Consider the following 20,274-nt stretch of genomic DNA (forward strand, 5'->3'; position numbering starts at 1 on the left):
CAAATTAATAACTATTACAATAAAAACTATTGACTTCCGATTTGTCGTAGATTAGCTAAAAGTCTATAATATATAACAAACCTGTCTCTTAATAAAATTATACAATTATCTTCCTCCAGTGGTTATCTTAATTGGTATCAAATCTCATTAACATCATTTTATTCTTTCCACAAAAAGTCAAAGAGAAGTTTCTAATCCTTGAGATATATATCCATCATTTTTTCTCCAAATAGACAGGTCAATTAATCCATCTCTTCAGGTCTACTAAGTCCAGTAATTTCAATAGCTCTTCTCCCATTCTCCCATTATCAGTATTGATTCCATCTTCCATCTTCCATCTTTGCACACCCAATAATCTTGGTCTTGCTGCCATAGTCATATAATAAGAGTCTAATAGGGATTTCTTTCATCACAGATATTTTCTTGCCATCAATTCTGAATGTATTACTGAAATGTTGTTGTAAAGTTGGAGCTCTGTTCCTCTTTTTTACAGAATGCACTAACACATCTCTTGAGAGTTTTTCCATTGTCACATATCTGGAATTTATTCTATAAACTTTCTCTATTTCAAGTTCCATCAAATCCTTCCAATCCAGGAATTTTTTCGAGTCGTTGATATCTTTATCTCTAATCTCTTCACCAATTCCTTCAGGGGCAGCGCTGAATTCCAAACAGTAATATTTGTCTTTAGGATCCATCACAACCATAAAATCCAAATCTTTTTCCAGGTCCATATTTGATAAATCTATTCCAATCTCCAGGGCTTGAACCTTCCCTTTGATCTTTCTTTCATCTTCTTTTTCTTGTCCAGTTATAGAATCCTGAATTTCTTTCAGCTCCTGTCTCATTTTGCCAAATCCAATTTTCATCTCTTGTCTGTTCTGTCCCAGCTCTTGTTTCGTTAGCTTAATCTCATTCATTATTTTCTGAAACATATTTAGAGAGAGAACCCCTTCCTGACCATTCAGGGTCTCAGCCACCTTCTTGATTGTCATTCTTAAAACCAAAAGAACAAAACCCCTTCAATTCCAATATAGTCACTATTCTCAAGCAAAGAACAGTTTATTTCTTTTTCCAGTCACAAATGAGTTAATCTTCCAAGCTAGATGACATCACCCTCTAGACAGCACGAACTGCCTTATCTCTTATATGTCCAAAACAAATTTAGTTCACAGCGTCCAAATGATTAGTGGCATAAGGAATAAGCAGATTCGCCAAAAAAAAAAAGTAGACCAGAAAAAATAGTCCCAGACATATAATACTCAAATATCAAATAAATCAAATTTTATCTTCAAATCAGATGCCTCTCATCCGTTTATATCTTTAAAATGCTCGATTCCATGCCAGCTTTTTGCAATAAAAAACAAAGATAGGCTATTTCGATTTTCTTCCTCCTTAATTCCGTATGTAAAAGAGAAAGTTATAACTCACCCAGGGCTTCTTTGTTGCTGACTCTTTGACAAATCTCTTTTGCAGTAACGATAACAAAATGATGATAATAGACAGGAGGATGCTTGCCTGTTAATTTCCGTTTTTCTTTGAAGAAGAAAAAAAGTCTCGCTTAATCAGTTAGAGCCTGTTTGTAATCCCTGGCTCTGTCCGACGCTGTTGGCTACCTTCCTTCATAGGCGATTCCAATGAATTCCAGTCCAACAAACACCACGGAACTTCTGTGGGTAATCTCTAAGTTTCTCCCTTGCCTGGGAGAAAAATTTCCCAGTCAAAAAAACTCTTCTGACTGGTTTTAAAACTGAAAAAGCTTCCTCTGAGATGAGAACTCATCTAGAGGCAAACACAGGCGGAGCGATCCTCCTGGGAAGTCGGATTTAGCACTGAATTTTTCAATGGTCTGTTTATTCTCCATCTTTGTGGAGTGATCCTGTTTGCTTCAAACTTCAGCAGCTTTCCCCAACACCTGTTCTCCCCTCAAATATATTGTTTGTTCTCTTATTGATTTTACTTACAGCACAGCACTCTCTCGCTCCCACCTCCTCCACTTGAATGATCCAAGCTCCAAGTGAGGAGGAAGCAAGCCAAGCCTATAACAGAGATTAAAAGGCAATCCTAGCACTAGAGAGTCTCAAGAGAGAATGTGGGTGAGATTCTCTAGACTTGCCTTCTAATCTCTGTTGTGTTAACCCATTAAATGATTAAAAGGAAGCCTAGAAACTAGAGAGTCTTGCTCATATTAAGGACTCCAGGCTTGCCAAGGAGGAGGAGGAGGAGGTGGGGCATGGGGGACACTGAAAACTGCTTTCCTCCTTTCCTTTCAAAAAGGAAAACAACCAGTCTCTGCTTGCTAATGTGAAAACTGATTAGCCTCAGTCACAGTAGAGGAGGAGGAGGCAGCTAAGCCACTTTCCTTTGCTTGATCGATATTCCTTTATCAATTCCTGAGGGTTCAGGCCATCGGCAACTACCTGATGGTGCAGTCCACTGATGCTAGGCCTGATTAATTGTGATGAATGATAGATGGTGATAAAAATAATGACAATTACAACAATAATTATATGCAGGTGCAACAAGGGGAGAACTTCTATCAGTTTGCATTTAAAGGCAAATCTATCAAATCTGCACATTCAGAAACAATATGAGACCTGAAACATAGCCATCCTTTGAAATTCACACATCTGAATTTTGCAATGCAGTTCTCCAACCAAGCAATGGTTACAAAAATGCATATATTATAGGAAAGTGTTCATAAAATCAACCTATTAGTGAAAATAACATACAAAAGTGCATTATATTTGGAGAAAATGCTTGCAAAATTGTGTACATAATAGTCAAGACTGCATAGAAAAATGCGTTTATTGGGAGAAATTTGCACTAAAATGCTAAAAAAAATTCATGAGTAATTTTTTTGGGGGAAATTGCAGATTGCTCCAGGAAGTAGGAAATTTGAGTTTAAGACTGGAAAAATGAGAAACTGTGAGAATCGAAATTGACATATCCTTCCATCCCTAGGTGCAACCAATTGAGCCATCTGTAATTTCCATATTAAAAACAAAAAATGATGTATATCATTTAGTAACATCTACAAGCCCTTTAGTGCATCTTCAACATCCTTCATCCCAGCCATTCAACAAATCCATCACAATTGTTCTGCCTTGTCCTCCAAATCAAGAAAAGAAGAGGGAAGGCAATGAGATAGACCAGGAGAGAGCGATGAGTGCTTCTATGCACAGGATTACAGCTGTGCATCGTTTTCGGTGAGAGAGAATAATTCCTGCCTCCTTGCAAACTGTGTATTTATATTTTTATCAGAAATATTTACATTAGATTTATTTAATCTACCATGCGTTTAATGGTTTTTAAATAGTGTTAATCCTTTTTTATGCTGTGTTTTAAGTGATTGGTTTTAAGATTTCTCTTGCTTTCAGTTTTATGGTATTAAGATGTATATTTACATCTTGGAGGCTTTTTCTGGGCCGAAAGGTGGTATATAAATATTTTTAATTAAAATATATAAATACTTCCAATCCTTTCTTGCAGGTGTTCACTCTCCAGACAGGGCAGTTTTTTATACACATCAGGGACAGGGAACCTGTGGTCCTCCAGATATTATTGGACTACAACTCCCACCTTTCCTGAGGTTTGACTATGCTGGCTGGGCTAATGGCAGTTGGAAGATGGGAGCCACAGCTTCCCCATCCCTGATCTACACTTTTATTTCCCTCTCTCAACCCCAGAACGTGTAGGATCATTAATCTCATTGTGTGAAATCTTCATGTGATACATTTACCCACCCCTGCCCTCAGAGATTAGTGTTGTGCAGAGGTGATGCTGTCACAGCTAGTGTTGCCAGGTCTTTGGTTTCTGCCCAGAGACTCCAGATGTTTGGTGTCCTCTGTGGGTCTTCCGGTGAGTCATCCCAATCTCTGAGCTCTCAGCTTTCATTTAAAAAAATAATTAAATTCCTAGATGGCCTGGTTCAAGATAGATACACCAAAATGTCAGCTACCCCTCCCCTTGCAATGTCTGTTAAATGAGCTTGTAGCTGGCTGCTCTAACTCTGCCCTTTCAGGTTTGTTGCCAATAAGTGAAGTCAGGGTTGTGATTGAGAAGGGATTTGTTGACTGCCAGACAATAGCTAGAAGCCACTGCAAGTTTAGAAAACGGTTGCCTTTTCCTGCTTGTCCAAAAATCTCATAAATTCAGTAAGTTTATAACTTTCAGCAGTAGCAAAAGTTCCTTTCTCTGTGTGTACAGGAGATCTAGAACAAGATATCATACCAGGATTTTGGTAGGCATGCACAGTAAACAGTTTCAGTTATGATTATAATAAAAGTGTACATGCAGCTTATGATGCCATTACAATGTGTTATACTTTTCTAATTATGAGCAGTCAAACAAATTGAAAATTTCCTGGGCTGTTGGAGAGGGCAGTTTATTTTTGTACTTCATAGCCTATTTTGAAAACCTTCCCAATATGAACATTTAATCCTGTACTCACTTTTCTGGGAGTAAAGCTGCAAAGCTAATCCCACATACCAGGAGTAAACCCCACTAAATTCAGTTGGACTTATATTTGAATAGACATGGTTAGGATTGTGCTGTAAATCAATAGGACTTTTGAGTGAATATAGCAAAGGATTGTGTTTGTATTGTAAATTGTTATCTTGCTTAGTGTCACTGCTTTTATATGGCAGGAAACTAATACTGATTTTTAAAAATTGTTCTGCAATGACCAACTGGTTTTGACAATAAACTATTATATGGGGTCTATGTATTTTTACATTGTGTGTGTATATGGAGTCTTTCCAACAACCCTGTGAGACAGGGTTGCCAATTGGAAATTAAGGCAGCTCACAACAAGGAATAAATCCATTTAAAATCCAATAACTATTAAAAAAAGCACAAAACATTGGAAAACAGCTTAAAGTGGCATGATTCTGAATTTTGGGTTGAGTTAATGAAGTTAATTACCACTTGAGGTTGCAGTCCTGTGCACGCTCCCTGTTTGTGTAAACCCCATTGAATACATTGGGACTTGTTTCTGAGTAAACATGCATAAGATGCACTATAAATATATTTACAGGTTATGTAACTAATAAACATCTTTGACAGTCATGCTTATATAAATATTTCTTCATAGTATGTCTGGATAAGTATCTGATTTCACATTATGGTTGTACATTAGTATTTCCACTACATTTTAAATGTGCCCTTCTTCCTTGGGGTAGTCATGGTTCCCCTCTGTTGTTTTCCCCCTGAGGGACAGATTAGGCTGAGAGATGGTGAGTAGCCCAAGGTGACCCAGTAAACTTTGTAACTGATCCAAAGGTCCAAAATCCAGTCTTTGGAAAAGCCCGTTGCCTGGAATTCTAGCCAGCCAATCCTAGTCCATGTCATCAGTACTGAGATAGATGGTACCAAATGGCCTGAGATGGTATAAGGCAGATTCCTTTGTTCCTAAAAGAGGAAAGAGACCCACGGGCCACAGTGACTCAGAAATTTATTTATGTATTTTATTTACAACGTTTATAGACCACTTTATTGTAAAAAAAAACCTCGAAGTGGTTTAGAGAAGGAATTAAAACAATAAAATTAAGTCAGGTATTTAAAAGCATTCAAAATAATAAATCCAACAATGACTTAAAAAGGGATAAAAAACATAATAGCTTCTACATGCCTGGGTAGGCTTGCCTAAACAAAAATATTTTTAGCAGGTGCCAAAAAGAATTCAACAAAATAGGCAGGGAGTTCCAAAGCACAGGTACTGCCACACTATGGATCAATTTCTCACAAGAGCAGAACAAGTACTATGTGGAACCCATAACATGGAAAGCAAACCTTGAATTTGGTCTGGTAGCAAATCAGCAACCAGTGCAGATTTCAGAGCAGAGGTATTATGTGCTGATATGGTCTCAGTCATGTCAGCAATCGTGCCACAGCATTTTGCACTAACTGCAGCCCCCGGGTCACGTTGTGCTGCATGGGGATATCTGTGACCTTGGCTGACTGGCTGCTAGGGATTTTTTGTTTCTTGGTTAGGAACCCTGACTGTGGGATGCTGAGTTTTCTGCCTTACTCATAGGAAAATCTTTGTGGTTGGTAGGGTATTGCATTTAGGAAATCATCATTTCTTTTGTTTTTCTATTTGCATTTCATTTACCTCTGACCTTAGTCCCTTATATCCATAGAAGCAGCAACAGTGGTTCCATGCTCTCAGCTCTTAAACCCACTGATGATGCACCTTGTTGTTTGTGTGATGGTTTGTTTCCTGCCCAATAGTGGTAAAAGAGAATTCACATACTGGGAAGTGTGGCTGCAATTGTTGTTTTTCCCAAGCTGCTGCTTGTGAAAGTAGACCAACCATGTGTGTTTTCTCTCTGTGAAATATTAATCACTGGATTTGGGTTGGTTGTCAAAGGGCTTATCCACATGGGAGCATTCCTTTGTAGCAAATACACAGCTTTTACCATCATAATAGATTTGCAAGGTCCACACTTCATGCTCAATGGTAGCTTCAAATCCATTGTTTTCCATTCACACAAGTAGGCATTTCTCTGGGAAGGATTTGTGTTGATATTCCTTGTGGCTCTGCCCTCTAATTTTACATTTTAACTCCCTCCGGTTGCTCAATTACTGGGCATATCAAATATTTTTGACCTGAGTGGGGTTATCTGCCCCCTTTCTTCACTGCCCCTTGCTTCTTTTGAGTTATTTTTTCCCTGCTGGAAAAACAAATCAACATATTATTATTATTATTATTATTATTATAAATTTATTTATACCCCGCCTTTTGGCCAAAAGCCCTCAAGGCAGCTTACAAAGAGAAATAAACACAAATATAAAAATACATCAATGAAAACAATACAATTCACATAAATCAAACTAAACAACAAACAAAATTATTAAGAAAAAAAATGTCCAGGCAAGAATAATATTGGTATTTTTTTAAAAAAATCAATATAAATATTTCTGAAAATATCATTACCAATACTGATATTTTCTGAAAGTATCAATACCAATATTGATATTTTCTCAAAATATCAATACTAATATCAATATTTTCTGAAAATATCAATACTGATATCAATATTTTTGAGATGACTTTTTTTTTTAAAAAAATCCACTTTAGATTTCTTAGGAAACAAAAGGAGTGAAGGAAGCTTGCTTGGGGAGAAAGGAAGGGAAGAAGGGAAGACTGCAGCAAACTGTGAAGCAGGGAGTACAGAGCAGTCAGAAGTTGCTAGATAAACCACTGGAAACAAAATGGAATTCATGGGAGAGTTGGTGGGCGAAGAAGGGAGAATTGCTGAAAGTGATGATTCACCCGCCCACTAAACACCATCAAAGCAAACCATCTTTAAAGACATGTGAAGCGAAGTGGAGCTATATTGTTCTAAACTTTTCAAATTATCAGCAGATTGGGTTAGTACCAATTTAGAGGGAAAACTGCATCATAGCTTCTGTTTGCCAGTAACATCATATGAACCATATGAATTAAAAGGGGATGCAAGTAGCACCAAACACACACTAAACCGCTGTGTAGATGAGCCCAAAGTGAGTTTATAGCAGACCACAATGTAGACAGAAAAGGTAGAGAATCTTCTTACTCTTTCTTAGACCTCTTTCTGAAGTGATAGGTGAAATCTGTAAACACATTTGGAGCAACCATATTAAAAGGTAGGGGAAGGGCATTCAAGAAGGGGGTTGCTAACCCCATTGGATATGGATATCTTTGCAGAGGATCCCTAGTCAAGTTGTACGAACAGCACAATCCAAACCATATCTACTCAGAAGTCAGTCCTGTTGAGTTCTATGGAGCTTAGTCGCTTGGTAAGTGTGTTTAGGATTGCAGCCTTCAGGGGCATCCATCTTTACTCCTGAGTGTTCCCATCTAACATCTCCACAACACTAGGTTCCTTTCTTTCTACAGTGGCCTTCTGGCCTGGCATGAGGGCACTTAAACCTTTCTTGCCAGAAGCAAGTAGGCTAAATTAAATGTTCCCTACCCAGGGTCCATCTTTTAGCTAAGAGTTCTATCTTAATTTCCAATCAGAGAAATGTTTTTGTTTGAGCTGTATGCTCCAAGCAACTGTAGTTGATGCTTAATGTATCATGCTTAATGACATCACTCGGGCCTGCCCCTGTGACATCACTATGGTCCACCCCATGAGATCACTAGGGCCCACCCCTTAAATCTCAGGGTTTGGGATATTTCTGACCTGGCAAGCCTAACTCAGGCCCTCCCTGAGCCTCAAATTACTCCATGATGCAGTATTGCTAGAAGCTGCTTTTAATGGGACTGGAACCAAAATGCAATACAGAAATAACAGTAACACAATTATGATATCATGGAGCAGATTTCATTCAGCAATATGTGCTTGTTACTCTGTCTTTGCCTCAAAGCAACTTTGCCTCAAAGCAGAAGGTCAAGGAAACAACACAAGCTTTTGTTGACACAGTGTGGCACAGGGGTGCATATTTCCACATCTGACTCCTATAAATTGGCCATTTTTATACACCCTAAAATGGTGGGTTTTAATAATCCACTTTCAAAGAAGACATTCCACGTTAAGCTGTCTGCCAAAGAAGCTCTAACTATGGCCCCATTTGAACCATATATTTAAAACAGTGATATATCACTTTAAATGGCCATGGCTTCCACCAAAGAATTCTGGGAATTGTAGTTTGTTAAGGGAGCTGAGAGTTGTTAGGAGACCCCTATTCCCCTCACAGAACTACAATTCTAGGATTCCCTGGGAAGAAGGATTGATTGTTAAACCACTCTGATTACTGTAGCTCTGTGAGGGCAACAGGGGACTCTTAACATCTTTAGCAAACTACACTTCCCAGGGAGAAGCCCTGACTGTTTAAGGTAATATGATACTGCTTTAGATGTATAGTACAGATTTGGCCTATGTAACAGAATCACTGTTCATTGCACAAGATTCTGAGACATGTTCTGCAACTGAAACTCAGGCCTTCTAGGATTCCCTGTTGCTTATTTCAACTGAGAGTGGCTTCCTCTGTGGCTATATGTTACAGGGGGATGTTGGTCTTAATGAGCAAGCTATTTTTCAGAGACTCTTGTCTGCCATTATGGATCTTCTCCCCATGGATCTTCCCATTAAGGAATCATTGGTAAAATTTTGAAGAACTGGAGTGTTCTCCAGAGCAGTATTTAAATTCCATTCTAACACATGAAAAGCAATTGCTGCAATTAAGGGAGTGAAATCAGGCAGTTTACAGTCAATCTCACTGCAAATAGAGGCATTACAGTAAAGAGAGGCATTAAAAAAAAGCCAGTTAATTTATACATATCCATGCTGAGCAGGGTTAAAACAAGCATGAACAGTCAAGAATTGCTAACCTTAAGTACAGCACACTGAGATTCTCAAAAGCCAGTTAGAAATTTCCCTAGCTGGCTTCCACATTCAAATTGTTTTCTTTCTCTGACCAAAGTGGATTTTTTTAAAAAAATTAAAAAATCTTTATACCACCCACCTAGCAAACAGGTGTGGCTTCAGATACCTCCAGAAAGAGGTTTTATTTAAACAAGGGAGACAGCACAAAACACTGCAGTGTGGAATGCTTCTATTTAGGATTCCAGTTACACTCCCCCTCAATAGTTGGTCAGCATGTCGTGGTCACTGCATACACTCAGTCTCAGTTGAGCTGGTTTTTTTGGCAGTTCTCATCCGCTTAGCATTTTTTTAAAAAATGTTTTTTATATATATACTTCTGCAAATCTTGGGTTTCCTCTGAATCTCCCTCTTGTGCATGGGTGGTCCCATTTGGGCAACATAAGCATTGACACTCAAAACCCAAACACTGGAAATAATGACAAAGTCTAAACGGGACATTAATGACAGGTGTGGAGCCATCCAGGGTTTACTACCAACTAGCAAATGATACAAAAAAACTACAAAGAAAAGGTTATGTTTTCACTGTGGTCAATAGAGTAACAGACCCTATAACAACTTAACAGTATTCTGTGGAAGGAGATTCTCCAAGATAAGCACAAGTGTTTTCAGAAAGCTGTGGTTTTGTCTTTTTTAAAAAAAGTAAGTTTATCATGTGATCTTATGATTCTCCAGAGTGATGAGTGCTTCTCCAAGAAAACTTGGGGAGAATCTCAATGAATCCTTGAAATTACTGGGGTACAGAAGCAAAGAAGATGAATGGTTTGTGTTGGATGACATCCCAGTGCAAAATGCACGGAATGGCCTTGTGTCATTTGAATTAAATGAGCCCTTAGACAGGTGAGACAAAATCAAATAGTTAGATTAATGTGAAGGTACAATATTCATTTTGCAAAAGGAAATGTTCAGAAAACATTTGACATGTTTACAGTGAAATCCAATGAAATATTTCACCACAGGGAAGATGAGCTCTATTTTTCAGTGGAAGCAAGGAAAGAAATGCAAGTCATTAATTCAACTTTCCTCATTTCTTTTTAATAGTTTTAAAATTTCTGCATCAATGTCATATTTATAGGTGGTTCACAGTTGTGGGCCCCCACTATTAACATTCTTTCTGAGTTTATATTGGGTAATTACATTGGATGACTTGGAGGCTTTATATGCAAACACCACATTTCATGGCAAAAACTGTTCCTGGACTGAACCACTTAGGAATGTGAGATGGCAGCTATTTCCATTTTGACCTGCATTCATCACACGCAGCACTGTTTCCATTCCACTGCAGTGCGGTTTCCACTAAACACTATGTTATTCATCTCACTGCCCACAATTTAACATGTTACATAATTTACATTCATGTTAGTGTAAAGAAAATGTCAAAACAATGTTTTAAAAAGTCATTAATATGTATTGTTTGCGGACTTCAGCAACAACGATGTGAATGAATACTGGTCGCATTTGCTTGACTGATTTCCATTCTTGATCACAGACAAACACACAAACTGCAGCAATTTCCACTTCTTTTTCTGTTTTTGTCGGAATTCTCCAACACCCAAGCTGTAGGTGGGACATAGCATGATTGAAAACTAGTATGTCTGGGATAAATTTTTACTAGAACCCTTTCCCCTCTCACCTAAACCTGACTCACACATTTGGGTGTGGGCTTAAAGTGGGGAGGGATCATGCATGTAAGTCCCCCCCATGTCCCAATGTGTGCCAACTTTATACCCAATCTTCATGTATTGAATGTGAAGGTCAGAACATTGATTCTAACCATGACCTGTCTGATCAGGGTTTCAGATGATGGAGTGGTTTCTAAGTGCATTCACTCAAACATGGTTAGATCCCTTCAGACATTTATGCAGAATGTGGGAAGATCTGCACTGGAGGCAGCACATGCTGGGATGTTGGTAATGGCACCCTTCCCCACCTTAAATCTACATGCATTTGTCCTAGTTTTCGTTGCATAGGGAATGTTTGTTTGTTTTTAATGGGGGAGCAATCAGTCATGCAAACCTTTGTCTTCAGACTAAAGTGGTACATTCTATGAATGCTTTTACTATGTGCTGGGCTGTGTAGCCCTATTTAAAGTGCAAAGAGGCAACATGGGTACACTGGTGCTATGGGGCCATGCATTTAGCTCTGCTCCTGAGATCACATGACTTATTATGGCTCCTCACATAATGAGGGCAATCTTTGAAGTAGGGAGTCTTTTGTACTCCTAAAGGCTCCCCACATGATTGTTATCCCTGATCTTCCAGGGTTCCCACTTGTGCAAGGAGCCTCCATGCATAAAAAGGCTCACTGCTGAAGAAGTTCAACCTCATCATGCAAAGTGCTGGGACAAGTCACTTGACCTTGGGATTGGGACTAAACACATGGGCCCGCTGTTCCCATCTTGCCTCTTTGCTTGGTAATGCCTGAATAGGACTTATCTTCCATTCCCATGAGAAAGTCACCACTTGATGCTACAGCCAATGAGTGAAGAACCTGTATGTGTGAACCAACCCTGGCGTTCACAGAGCACCATGTATTGCACTAATGAAATGGTTGAATATTGAGAATGTTGAGTAACTTCGCACAGATCAATAGTGTATCAACTGCAATCAATGATTGGTTTTTTTATTTCATCTCAAGCAGTTATATATATAATGTTCACCGCCCAGAGAGCTGTTGCTAGTCGGGCGGTATATAAGCTTAATTAAATAAAATAAATAAATAAAATACATATATATTTCTCTTTTTTTTAAAAAATGTAGCTTTATTATCATTCGCCTGTCCTCTGCAATGGACAACACACATCTAGTTCAGTTTATTCAAAATCTGGAGGAAGCCATCCACAACATCATAGTGAAAGTAGTACTGTATCGGAAAAAAGAAGATCCTTACAAGATAGTTGTCTTACTGGTTCCATCCAAGGAACTGAACTTGGAGCTGCAGGGTCTGCGTGAAGAGGGGTTCACCAGCCCTCCCGATCCCTCTCAGCCATTTCAGCTGAGAGAAGGAGAACAGGTTTATTTTCGATTTAGTGGAAATATTTATGCTTCAGGTAAATCAGTTTTCTGCTGCGTAACTACACTGTGAATAAATGAGCCATTCTTTTTTTTAAAAAAAAAACTTTTTATTTCTTCTTTGCCATACAAATATCAGAACAGTATAAAACTATACATAACACACAACCAAAGAAAGAAAGAAAGAAAGAAAAGGAACACTATTCACATTGTTGCATATAAAGAATTCAATTTTGTGTTAATTGCCCTTGTTTAATAATTGTTTTCTTTTCCACTTTGGGTTTTCCTGTATAGTCTTTTTAGAGTGGTCCATGTACACGCACGCACACATACGTGCGCACACACACACTCACTCACTCACATAAACCCATATGCAATAAGAATTGACCAAGATGCTCAAAAGTTTTCTACTGTGTTTCTTAAAATTTCTTCTTTTAAAAATCAACTTCTTAAGTGTATAAATCAAAAACTTCGTAACAATTTAAATGCCTGTTACAATGTACTGACATATAGCTTATACAATCAGTGAATGAGCCATTATGAAGGTAATGCTGATTTGCCTCTTCACATGAGAAAGAAAATCATATTACCATTTTCCTTTCTTGAATGTGCCACTTTATGTTGTGACCATATATAATTCACTCTACGGTATACACTCCATGGCACTATGCTTTTAATCTGTTCCCTTCTTATCCATGACATCCATAGCTTGTCTGAAAAGTTCTACCACCAAGGAGTTGTCCGTGCATGCATGGTGGCCATAAGCAATGTCTGATGCATGGAAGAGCCAGCAGAGACTAAAAAAAAATTGAAAGACTTCATGCCATACTTTTTTCTTTCATTAAAAAAAAAGGATTATACAATGGTATATACCACATGACACTTGAACAATCCATAAATCCCTATTTCATTCCACTTATTTTTTTCCCAAAGAAAAATATGCCCCAATTAGCTAATTTTAACATGCACATTATTTTTTATTCTGATCCCCTAGTCTTCAAGTCAGGTAAACCATCACATTGTTCTATATTTTTTCTGCCTCTGCTTTAAATTGAGTGTGGTAATCAAGCTGCAGTTTGTCCATGAATGTCCAATATACAACAACATCAACATTCATTCTGATGGCTCATTCTCCAAAAGATACATTGCACTGAATTGTCCTTTGCATCTTTGTTGGCCCTCTTGAAACCAGGTGTGGGGATCAAGCTGTGGTTCATCCTTGAAACACAGAGGGTGGTGTTCAATGGTAGTTCTACTCAGGATAGACTCACTGATGACTCACTGTACATGACTAATTTAGGTTCATGAATTTCAATAGATCTCCTCTAAGTAGGAGTGTCCTAAGTAGGACAATCCGGAATGTTATCTTGAATATGTTTGATACCTTTCATTCCGGTATCTAAATATTAAAATGGGGCTCTTTTTTTTAATTGAATCTTTATTAGACAAAATATAAAAGCATATAAAAATAGTACACTAGTATAACAAAACAATTCCAATATATTATCCCACATATATAATCCAATAACATAACAATTCCAATACATTATCACATGTTAATTTAATTATCACAGCAACAATTAAGTAATTTAGAATTCTTAAATATCTCCCAACTATACAGATTCACTGAGTCCTGCACCTAGTTGTTTCAATAAGTAATAAACAAACTCCTCTTTTCTACAAAATATTTTCATATTGCCTACCTTCTCTTACCCTAACAAAGTTTGTTAATTTAACCATGTATACCAAATCCCAAATTTTATAAGCCAAGAATCTATAGAAGAGGGGTGAGTACTATTGTTTCAGCTTTGACATACTACCATTCTTGCTGCTGTCAACAAATTGAATTCCTGTATTATAAATGAAGCAATAAATGAACAAACTTGCAAACAGAAATGCCCAACAGTGAGTTAAACTAAAGACTAAACTAAACTAAACTTCACTTGACCAGTTAAAACTTTTGCCTGCATGATAACCATGTGAACAGGTGACAATTCATACATCCAATCCACTCCAGCAACATCTGCAGGGGTACAAATTGTAATGGTTGTTTTTTAATGTTGTAATTGCTGTTTTTTTAAATAATGATATTTGTTATTTAATTTTTGTAAATTGTATTGCCTTCATTTATGTATTTTTATGCTTCTGCCTATTTTTTGTAAGCCAACTTGAGGGCCTTTGGCCAAAAGGTGGGGTAGAAATAAAGGTATTATTATTATTATTATTATTATTAAACAACCAGGGAGTGGGTTTCAGATTCACCCATATACTGAACAAATATATGAGGGGATCATGGGACCACACAGATGAGCCTCACCCCTGCTGCCTTGCACTGTGGCCACACACATCTAATGTTTGGGTTGCATGTGCAGATGCAACTATGCAGATGGCTGGTGGTGAGACAGGCTTATCCTGTGATGTAGACTACCAGGTATAGGAGGCCATAGCAGGTTTGAAAGTTCATCCGACATTTTACAAAATCCTTTGAACGCTATGGTTGGGTGTGCCCTTAGGAACAAGAAGTGGAATCCTGTTAAATATAAGCACTTTTAGATCCCTTTGTAACCATTGTATTTCTATTAGGCCACATTCACACCATACATTTATTCCACTTTAAACAGTCATGGCTTCCCTCCAAAGAATTCTGGGAACTGTAATTTGTTAAGGGCTCTGAGAGTTGTATGGAGACTCCTCTTCCCCTCACAGAGCTACAGTTCCCCAAGTGGTTTAACAGTCAGTCCCAGAGAACTCAGAATTGTAGCTCTATGTGGGGAATAGGGGTCTCCTAACAGCGCTTAGCACCCTTCACAAACTACACTTCCTGTGATTCTTTGAGGGAAGCCATGACTGTTTAAAGTGGAATAATAGTGGAATAAATGTGTGGTGAGAATGTGGTCATATAATAGTGAAGAAAATGAACAGTGAACCAATCAGAAAGTTGCATGCTTCATGATTTAGGGCATGCCAGTCTTATTTTTTCTAAAGGGGAACCAGAGGGTATGGTGGAGGGTTGCGGGAAGGAGTATTTTGTGTAAGACTTTTAATGAAACAGTTGCTAATAAATAAAGCACACAACATTTGTAAATATTGTATCAACTTAGGCAATCATATCCCCCCCTTTTTTCCAATGTATATGTACAGATGACGGGATGGCCTTTGGAAAAACCTACAAACTTACTTTTCATGCACAGAGAAAGTCGAGGCTTGACCTCCAAATCAAGGAAGTGGATGAATTTGGCAATTACAGCTCACCCCATTACAAAGGAACCACCTTATTTTACAAAGTGAGCAAAGAAGCAATTGCTAAGAACTTGGAACAACCTCTCTTACCTGAAGACTACCAGCATCAGACCCTTCTCTGCAAATTGGATCTAACCTTGCCAAAGGTATGTTGCTTAACCACATTCTGAATGAAGGCAAAGTGTTCCTTCTTCATAAAAGGAGTAAGAAAACTGTGTTTGGCTATCGGGCACACTGCCAATCTGCCACAAAGCAAAAATCTGCTTCATTCTTACTACATTATAGTCCTGAATGTGATCAGCATCTGAGTTCCAAGTGATTGCAGACGTTGCCCCACAGTGGACAGAAGAACCAAGCTGTTTGGTAATGGAGCTAGCCTTCCCCGCCACGTGTCCCCCCATGTAAGTTAAAGAGGGACTGGCAGAATGAAAGGAACAGAGCGGCCACCTTCCCTGCTACCTACTTCCCCAAAAAAGATTCGCTTTGGGGAAAGGGTGAAATAGCAGGTCCTTTAGGGAAGCCAGCCAGTGTGCAGCAAAGAACACAAAGTGTTTTTTTTTCTGCCTGGCAAGTAATGAGCTGTGCTGCATCATTTGTAACTGTAGAGAGGCCCAGAGGCAATTCTTCTCTCACCATAAGTTCAGCAGGAAAATAGACATTTGCACAGCTCACCCAACACAATCATGGGGAAATTAAGAATGAATAAGCCCTTCACTATGTTGTGATGTAAGAACAACCCATACTGAATGAGTGGTAGGAAGAACAAACAGTGGACAATGTTAGACTGAGGAGATCCGGGTTCAAACTTCATATTCATCGGGGTGCTCCCAATAGGGATGGGAGAGAAATTTGATTCAGTTTGCATTTAAAGCAGAAGGTATCAAATTTGCACCTTCTGAAACAATATGAGAATCGAAACACAGCCATACCTCAAAATTTGCACGTGTCTGAATTTTGTGACACAGTTCTCCAACCAATGTCTACAAAAATGCATATATTGGGGGGGAATGTGCATAAAATGAATATATCAGTGAAAATAACATACAAAAATGTGTTATGTTAGAAGAAAGTGCTTCCAAAAATGTGTACATTAATCAAAACTGCATACAAAAAAGTGTGTTTATTAGGAGAAATTCGTGCTAAAATACTGAAGAATTTCCATGAGGATTTTTTTTTAAATGTACAAATTGCTGCAGAAATGTGGAGAACTGAATTTAAGATTTGAAAAATGAGAAACTGAGAGAACTGAAATTGACAGATCCTTCCATCCCTAGTTCCCAATGCACAACACTATCAGTCACTGCCTCTCTGGCTAACTTATCTCACAGGGTTGTTGTGAAGATAAAATGCACACACTGAGCGAGTCGCAGTGGTGGCTGGTGGGGCAGAGCAGGGTGGAGGAGTGCTGTTTACCAAGCTTCCCAAAGTGCAGGACACTGCCATTAACTGAGGGGGGAGGCAGCAGGAAGGCCGGTGCGGGTCAGCAGTGGAGCTAATCCAAGCATACCTGCTCCTGTGGCCGCATTGACAATTCTTTTCATAACGTTTGTTCCTCTGATTCCTCAGTCACATTGTTTTTTTACTCTGAATACCTTTCTTTGCATAGAAGGAAAAGCTTATCACTCGCCCGCAAAGCACAAAAAGAATATCACCTGATTCGTCAGGTAAGAAGACTTTTTTTCCACAGCAAATGGCATGCCGTGTGATTCTGTGCATGTTTCCTCAGAAGTAAGGCCCACTGAATTCATTAAATTACAAGGCAAACTAACTCCTGGCCAGGCAGCAACAGGGCATGATGAAGCAGCCGAGCCACCACTGCATCCACAACCCTGGTACTTAGTGTGGCAGGCAAGTCGCCATGCCAACCTGGAGCTGGCACAGCAATCAGGCCCAAACTAGCCCTGATGCCATCAGGTTGTGGCAGTGGTGCCAGCTTGGGTTCCAGCCTCTCCCCCTCCCTGTCCACATTCAGTGGGCACAAGGGGGAGCTTTCATTGCAGGTTTGGATTGCCTCACGGCAGAACTACAAGCATACGCCGCTTAACGTTGCTTCACTTAACGTCGGCTCGCTATAACGTACATGCTCCATCCGTCCCCATACCCCGCTTAACGTTCGCGCGCTTCGCAATAACGTACACTTTATTGGCATGACACCGCTGCCATCTAGTGGTGATTGCGTGCAGTACAAGTGAAGACAATTGCTTCACTTAAAGTTTATTTTCTCTTAAAGTATACTCTCCCGTCCCGTTGCAAACGTTAAAGCAGGGTATACCTATACATGCTGTTCAGCCAGCTTATGTTGCCAAGTACAGTACCCAGATTCTGCTGCTTAGCTGCAGAATGGCCATGGGAAGGCATGCTTTACAGAGGAAAAATGGCAGCCAGGGGTGATTTAATCCCTTCCATTATCTCCTGCTTTTCTTTCGGCTGGGGTTCTATGTGGCTTCAACAGCACTTGGCATGGGTAGTGTGATGATGGTCCTGGACTGAAACAGATGTAATGATAATCATGTAACTGGCTATTATGTGATTGTTTTGTGTTTACTAAAAAGCTGCCATGGGTACGGGGGTTGAATCTAGATCAGGACTGCAGTGTGTAGGGGAGGGAGGAGACAGGATTTCACCCTTTGTTCTCACTGTGGTCCAGTCCTGATCTGGATCAGGTCCACCCTAAAGCTGCAACTGCCAGTTGCATGATTATCATCATATCTATTTTGTTTCTCTGCCCATTTTCTGGCCTTTTTTTCAAGAATGAATGAGGCCCAGTTTCCTTGAATTCTTTTCCACTTATCACTGCTTGAATCTTTTAAAACATGATTTGTTGCCTTAAGAAAATGATTGCCTTCATAAGTTAACCTTTGTTACTCACAGAGGCGCTGTGGGACAACTTACTATATTGGCTATCACATGAGCTGTCAGAAGATAACGCTTCTTGCCTCGCCCTCTCTCTGCCTCTCCACCGAAGCACTCTTCCGCTTATTAAACTGAAGTGCCCTGATGATCTCACCGGGCAGATCTATGAGCTCCTCTGCTTCTGGAACAGGAATCTTCCACGATCAGCTAACAAGCTCCAGCTCCTCTCTCGCTACCTCTACAAGAGTGGCAGGAGTGATCTCGTTGAAGATCTACAGTTCAAGTGGGAGAACTATGTGTCTGTGAGAAAAACTCATTGATCGAAAGGCAGTATTGGGATGTGCTACTGTCATCCTGATTACTTTATTAGGCATGGGGAGGGGGAGCAGTCTATGAAGTTGTTTTTCTTTTACTCTTTCTTGATGACTGATTCATTGCAAAAGTTAAAATGAAACCATTTCAAAAATTGCTTATCACTAGATGTATTTGAAAGCTGTTTCATTGTTCAGTGATCCATTTCTCTGCCAGGCCTGTAGACAGAAACTTTAAATATGTATGGTGATGATGCAGGCAGCCTTAGGATCCATGGGGGCATTGCAAGCCACTCTCTGTGAGACAGTAAAACCTAAACATGCAAGTAGTCTGATTTATTTATATTAAGAATTGCATTTGCAATCCTGTGCCAAATTACTTAGGAGTCATCCCCATTGAATTCAATAAGACTTACTTCTGGATAGACACATACAGGATTTTAGGAGGGGCCAGAAGATTGGGGCAGTGCCGTGGAGCTGGCCTCTTGGCAGTGATGTCTCTACTGCTTACCGGGATAGGATGGGAGAGGGGTAGGACTGCAGTGAGGTCAAGTGTTCATGCCACTGCTGTCACTCCACTGATCTCACTGCTACCCTGCCCTTCCACTGAACCATCTCGGGAAGCAACAGTAACCCCACTGCCAGGAGGCTGGCTGTGTGACGGGTAGCACCCAGCCCCACCACTCACTCCTGGCTGATAATGTATTAAATCCAAACCTTTCTTGCTTACCCAGAGGCTATTGCCAGTCATTCAGTAGCACAATAAAAAATGGAACACCTCTCAAAATATGATTAAAATATAAAGTAATAGCATAATCTGTTGAATTATAATGTACTAAACTTTATAACAATTTTTAGTTGCCATGTTAAAAAAATCAAAATGAGAGGTAAGCACTTGGACAACTGTTCCCAGTTTTCCACTCAGGCTTGTGAGTCCTTTTTGTACAGTAGGACAGAATACTGCCTGTGTGTTTTTTACAACCTTGACTGTAAAAGAGCTAAGAGCTTTGTTTTTAAGAAAAAAATGAAAATCCAGAGAAACTATTTTAGTACTGGTGAGGAGTCCTTTCCTCCTGGCCGCTACCCATGACTTCACCTCTACCAATATACCTCCCCCATGTTACTTACAGCAGAATCTTCATGCGAACTTAGTTATATATTCACTAAGGCTGGGTGAAAATGCCCTCCCAAAAGTCTCCATGCTGTTTGTCAAAGGATGTACATATGGATGTCAAAGGCCTTACTAAGTCTATTATATCAGCTATCTTTCCCTTATCAACAAAACACCATGGAGAATTCATCCTGGTAAGTGCAGTTGGTGATCATCCAGATGCAGACTAAGTTCTTGATGGACTCCAGAGATGAATGTAAGACAACTACAGTTCATTCAGAAAATCTACACTAACTCCCAATTTAATATGCTTTAGAATAGTTAAGAGGGGTAACTAAAACTTAATTGTATTGGAAGAGATGATACTGAGCCCA

The 20,274-nt window shown here is 39.3% G+C and overlaps 1 protein-coding gene across 1 annotated transcript in view; it reads left to right on the forward strand.

The window, feature by feature from the left end:
- Positions 1-18,798, forward strand: part of DTHD1 (death domain containing 1) — a 41,896-nt gene extending 23,098 nt beyond the window's left edge. The window contains exons 5-10 of the mRNA XM_061584730.1: positions 2,965-3,209; positions 10,050-10,214; positions 12,134-12,423; positions 15,527-15,771; positions 17,232-17,289; positions 18,497-18,798. Of these exons, the coding sequence (XP_061440714.1) occupies positions 2,965-3,209; positions 10,050-10,214; positions 12,134-12,423; positions 15,527-15,771; positions 17,232-17,289; positions 18,497-18,798 (1,305 nt within the window). The remainder of the gene's footprint in view (positions 1-2,964; positions 3,210-10,049; positions 10,215-12,133; positions 12,424-15,526; positions 15,772-17,231; positions 17,290-18,496) is intronic.
- The last annotated feature ends 1,476 nt before the right edge of the window (positions 18,799-20,274 follow it).

The sequence above is a fragment of the Rhineura floridana genome, chromosome 9, assembly GCF_030035675.1.
Source record: "Rhineura floridana isolate rRhiFlo1 chromosome 9, rRhiFlo1.hap2, whole genome shotgun sequence".
NCBI classification, from domain to species: Eukaryota; Metazoa; Chordata; class Lepidosauria; order Squamata; family Rhineuridae; genus Rhineura; species Rhineura floridana.